Below are 6000 nucleotides of genomic sequence, written 5' to 3'. Positions count from 1 at the left end.
GGCTGTAGTGAAGCCCATCCACACTAGATGGCCTCAGGAGAACGCAGAACCCCTTGGAAAGCACAACTGAAACCTGCTATTTTGGCTTAAAAGAGATCAATACATTTGGTTACTCAAAATCCCTTCTCAGAATGGCTTAGTTTTTCAAGATGACTGAAAGGCAGTCGGCACGTGTCTTATGAGGGAAGCCAGAGAACAGCACTGAAAATTTGTATTTATACAAAAGAAATTGACTTCCTAGAGACTCTTGTCAGACAAACCCCCCATGGACTGGCCACAGCTACGTTTCAGAGGAAAAAGGTGCCATGTTTATGTTTCCACGCTGTAAGATCCTAGTTTGTAGAGCAGGCTTCATGCTCACCATGAGCAGAACCCACCAGGCAGGGTTTGGGGGAGGATGGACTATGAAATGGGGCACTATGGAAATTACAGCTGAAGTCTGGCCCTTCCTGTGGCTTTCTGCCTTGATAAAAGCCATTAAAATATAGGAGACAGAGACAGACCCTGTGAAATTAAAAAAAAAAAGAAAAAAAAAGAAAAAAAATTTGGCCTGGTTAATTACTTGCAAGGGCTTGGCAAAATAAGTGATTTTGGCTCCATCTTCATATTCCCAACCAAATAAATATGTCTGCCAGAATCCCCTCAGCTGGAGGAGAAATGCCAAGAGTGATCCTGGGGGTGGATTTTAGCACTTGGACACAGACTGAGGACCACACTACATGTCTTCCTTAGGGTTGGGTCCCCAGCAGGATTTATTTCTGCGTCAAGGAAGATTACAGCTAATAGGATTTGCTTCTTGGAGGCTCTTGGCGTGTTTGGTGCAAACCCCTGCACAGTGCTTTCTTAAAGGAGAATATGGACCCTGTCTGTCATATTTTTCTTCTTCTTCTGGCCTTCCACAAGATAAACCCATCTGTTTCATCTTGCATCACAGGATGCTCTTGTTCTCAGGACAGCTTTGGAAGGTAAGAACACTGTTACCCTGTTGTAGCACCAGTGAAGTGGCTCAGACAGCCCCAGTAGGAACTTGCTGATGATGTGAGCACCAAAACCAAGCAGATTGATGTATGGAGTGCCACCTCTAATACTCAAACTGTGCTGTCTTGAGCATAGAATGAGATTTCTCTTATTTCCCTGAGATATGTAGCTACATACATAGCCATTTTTATGATTTAATTGCATCCTTTATAGCAAAATTGGTGTAAACCCCAGGGATGGATGGATGGCTGGATGGATGGCTTATGCATGCCCTACATACAATACCTTATAATTATTCAAGTGCTTGTAGACCTGCATAGGGAACTGGTTTATTGGCTTCAAATGTGGTCTGTGACCTGAAAAATTTTCTGGTTTCCTCCCTAGGAGTTTGCTCTGCATGTCTGCACTGCTGAGGCAGATCCCAGCAAACATCCCTCAGGACATCCGGAAAATTAGAATAGAAAATTCTCACCTAACAGAACTGCCCCGTGGGTCTTTTGAGAACGTCAGTGCCTTGGAGTATCTGTGGCTCAATTTTAACAACATCACAGTGATGCACATCAAGAGCCTGGAATATCTGCCAGCTCTGAAGGAGCTGCGCTTGCAAGGGAACAAATTAAGTTCAGTACCATGGACAGCATTTCAAGACACCCCGACTCTGAAGATCCTGGATCTGAAGCACAACCGCCTGGACGTCCTTCCAGAACACGCACTGCGCTATCTGCCCAACCTGACCTACTTAGATCTATCCTCCAATCAGCTTACCATCATATCCAGGGATGTCTTCTACAACTGGCCCGTGTACCAGAGAAGCCAGAGCATGGAGGGGCCGCTGGAAGCAATTTCCAACGCCGTGCTGGCCCTCCATGACAACCCCTGGATTTGCGACTGCCGCCTGCGCGGATTTGTCCAGTTTATCAAGTCTGTGGGCCCACCTATTATCCTGATGAATTCCTATTTAACTTGCTCAGGCCCAAAATTCAGGACAGGGAAGTTTTTTCACGAAGTGGAGCTTAACAGCTGCACGAAGCCCCTGACCTCAGCCCTCGAGACCAACCTGACAGTCCCAGCAGGGTTAAACATCACCCTGACCTGCTTTGTGCAAGCCAGCCCTTCCCCAGCTGTCTGGTGGACCTATGCACTCAAACTTTTAAGGGCATTTAATGGTAAGCAAAGCTTTTTCTTCTTCTTAGGTTTTTTTTTTTTAATTAAAAATTTATGCTGTACTATTCTACTTACATAGGTCTGCAGGCCATCACAGTCACCACAGCAACCCAGCCCCTTTAGAGCACCACAGTTATTGTGGTGGCTGTAATCCAAATGATCTCAATCATCCTGTGCATCTAGGCACATCTGACCAGCATAAGAAGAGCTGCTTCATGCAGGATATCAGTCAAAAAGAAAAGGAGCATGGCCTCATTTTTATACAATTATCGTTCTTGTGGATTTTAAGAAGCAGCTCTTTCCTCATGATACATGACTGTAGGAGCTACTAATCTTTTATTAGTTGTACATATTTAATAAAAATGTAGCTATCTAAATATGCATGTATATTTACTAAAGATTATATACTACATAATTTACTATGTCATATACTACAAATATATATGCACACATTCTGTATATGTGTATGTGCATGTAGATGCATTTGTATGAGCCCACACCCATATACACAGACTTGTATGTTCCTACATTATTCCCATGTATTCCCTCAAGAAATACTACACAAACCACAAAACTGTGCAGCTCTGCTTCCTGTCTGTGTTCATTCCTGTTCTGAATGAACTGAAACAGAGGTTGGTTTTTACCTGAAGTCTCGCTTATTTATATTCTCTAGCAAAGGTGTTGTAATATGAGACCTTTTCCTCTCTCTCCCAATCCATCCTCCCTCATGTTTATTTTTACTAAGAGCCTTCAATAGGACAAGTTGCTATTTTCATCAGGTGAAGTAAGACATACAGGCAGCCAGCATATAGGTTCTGTGTCCCTAGTAAGCCAGCTAACTAAAGAGGATAGCATTAGCCCTTAATCCTGGGCTGATATTTGCTTCAATTGCAGTGCTGCAGCAGCACTTGGGTGTCTTTCCACAGGCACATGCTGATTAATTACATACAGTTTCTTCTCAACCACAGCCACACACCTCTGTTTGGGTAGATGACAGGGTTTCACACTGTTCTTAAAACTGCATTTCATTTCCAGCCCAACACTTTCTACCTTCATACACCTATTTTGGTCTGAGCCTGTTGAGACTGACAATTTAATCCTAACAGAGGACGGAGCATGTGTCCAAAATGTAGGTGCGCCTCCTAAGTGCCTCTCCTGGTTTGCCCTAAGAATGCCGATGGCAATGGGCAGATGCTCGGCCTCTGCCCACAGCAGCCTCTGCCCACCTCAGCTCCTCCAGCCGCTTGTACTGGGCCAGGGGTCGGGCACACCCCACGTCTCCTACACCTGGGTGTCCCAATGCGTTTATTGCCGTTCAGACAGAAAACGCTTTGCCGTCAGCTCTGTGGGGTTTGGCACATTCCTGTGCTCTGTCCCTGAGCGGGCGGGTCCCGTCCCACACAGCCTTTGGGCCCAAGGGCACGGTGGCTCGCTGCTGACCCGCTCACCTCTGCCCGCAGTGTCCACGGAGCCCATCAGCGAGGACACCGTCCGCTCGGAGCTGCTGATCCCGGCGGCACGGCCAGCAGACGCCGGCAACTACACCTGCACAGCCGCCAACTTCCTCGGCAACGCCTCGGTGGCCATCAACCTCCGCGTGGTGGCCCCGTGGGCGAGCACCACGCCCCGCGGCTGGGCGCCCGCGGCCCCCGCGGAGCCGGGCGCTCATGTGGAGGTGCGCATCGCCAAGCAGACGGTCTACGGCATCACCCTGGAGTGGTTCGCGGCGGCGGCGGCGGCCGCGGAGCCGGGGGAGACCTGGTACACCCTCCTTGTGGGCCGCTACGACGCCGCCCAGAAGGACACCATCTACATCGGGCCCGGGGTCAACACGTACTCGGTGACCGACCTGCTGCCCGCCACCAAGTACGAGGTGTGCGTGGCCGTGCGCAACCAGGCTCCCCGCAAGGGCCAGTGCGTGGTCTTCGTCACGGGCAGCGACGTCAGCCAGATGGAGCAGCGCGAGAAGCTCATCCACATCGTGGTCATCGTGTGCGCCATGGTGCTGGCCGTGCCGGCCGGCATGTACGCCTGCACGGCCGAGGCGCTGCCCGGCTGCCTGGCCCGCTGCCCCAGCGCCTGCCCGCGCCGCCGCCGCGGGGGCCCGGCGCAGGCCGCGGGCAGCAAGGAGAGCACGCTGGACAGCCTGCCCGCCGGCAGCGAGGACGGGCTCTGCCGCCCCGACGGCGGCGCACGGCGGCCCGCGGACCGCGCGGAGCCCGGCAAGGCCCGGCCGCCCCACAGGAACAGCGCCGACCTCTACTAGCCGGGCCCTGCCGCGCTGCGGCACCTCCACACGCCCGCGGCCGGTGTTGGCTTTATTGAAGGACAACGCCGGGCCGGCTCCGTGCTGCGGGGCTCGGGCACGGCGGGCGCACCGCCGGTGCTTGCGGCAGGCTCGGGGAGCCCTGGGAATGGAGTGCCCCGGCTGCCCGGCCACGGGTTGGGGGGGAGCTGCGCCTCCGTAGCCTGTCCCTGCAGCACTGTCATGGAGCAACGCACAGTGACACGCCAAGAGAACCAACGCTAACAAAAACAACCCCCGAACCAATAGCAATGCTTGTGGCCAAAGGCCAGAAGTGTCCCCTCACTCTCCCACACGGGTGTGTCTTTACTCATGTGTGCCCGCAGCTCTGTCCAGTGCCCGGTGCCAGCTTCTCCTGGGAGCAGACAGGGGAGCTGTGCACGTCTGCCGTCACAGCCCAGCAACAACAAACGATGGGGAGGATTGGGTCAACATGAGGAAGAGATTTTATTTTATTTGGAGAAAAAATTATTTTGACCAGTGGTGGTGGTTTTGGGGTGGGTTTTTTTTCCTTGCTCCTTCTTAAGGTTTACGCAGCCATCAGAGATTCACAGCTTTGGTTGTACCACAAACAGGAGAAGTGTAAGTGCTTGAACCAGGCTAGTGGGACAAGTGGACAGAGGCAGAGAACATAGTGGAGCATGGGATTGGGAGCTGAAGATGCAAGCCAGGCACATTCCCTAAATGCAGACAGGTGCCTGCCTATCCTGCTGCTTTGAAACCAAAGCTCGCCTCTTTGCTAGAAACAAAAAAGCCCAAAGATGCATGTAAAAGCAACTGCCTCCTGCTTGTGAATCAGCCCACTGCTGTGATTCTCAGAGGTCTGAGGATATGTGACTTACAATTTTTCTTTTTTTGACCACTTGCTTTCCAGCACAACCAAAGCATGTGGCCCATAGACCCACAGCACTTGTAATATGTGTTATAGATCATCTCAAAAAGAAGAATCTAGAGTAGACACCCCAGCTGTTGTGAGCTTCATGCTGTGGTAGCTTGGCTTTCTAATTGTATTTTGGTTTTTGATGTGTGTTTTCCATGCTGTCTCTCCTCCCAGCACCTCCTCCTGCTGTACCATACTGCACAGCTTTTGAACAGAGCTCTGTTTTGTCATTGCTGACTCTCGTTGTTAATACTTCACAGGACTTCCTAATCTTGTCATTCTTTTAGTGTCAAAGCAATAAACATGACTGGTTTTCAGAATACACAGAGGTCCTCTGCTTCATCTCTGGCCTTTTACAGTTACAAATTGGAAGAAACCTGGATTCCAAGGAGTTCTGGGGTTTGGCTGCAGGGATGGAGGAGGCCAGGCTCCATCAGTACAGTTGTCACTCCTCACCCTGGAGTGGTGAGGAAGGGGCAGCAGCAGTTGGCCAAGCAGGAAAACCTTGTCCTGGGAAAGCCACCCACTGACACAGCTAGTACAGAGTGAGCCATGAGCTGATGCTGGTTGAAAACCAGTGTGGGGCTGTGGGTGAGGGGGAGTAAATAACAAAGCACTGTCAGTAATGACCAGCCTTCTTCCACCCCAGTCAGCAGGGAGGGACAACAGGACA

At 51.0% G+C, this 6000-nt stretch overlaps 1 protein-coding gene across 1 annotated transcript; it reads left to right on the top strand.

Annotated features, from left to right (window-relative positions):
* The first annotated feature begins 855 nt into the window (after positions 1 to 855).
* Positions 856 to 4408, top strand: LRIT2 (leucine rich repeat, Ig-like and transmembrane domains 2). The gene is made up of 3 exons (XM_036385638.2): positions 856 to 965; positions 1363 to 2144; positions 3603 to 4408. Exons 1-3 carry the CDS (start codon positions 856 to 858, stop codon positions 4406 to 4408), a joined length of 1698 nt encoding a protein of 565 aa, XP_036241531.2.
* Positions 4409 to 6000: the final 1592 nt, after the last annotated feature.

This window comes from Molothrus ater, chromosome 8 (assembly GCF_012460135.2).
Source record: "Molothrus ater isolate BHLD 08-10-18 breed brown headed cowbird chromosome 8, BPBGC_Mater_1.1, whole genome shotgun sequence".
Lineage (NCBI taxonomy): Eukaryota > Metazoa > Chordata > Aves > Passeriformes > Icteridae > Molothrus > Molothrus ater.
The sequence above is the reverse complement of the archived record's forward strand: the minus strand, read 5'-3'. Positions and strand labels throughout refer to the sequence as shown.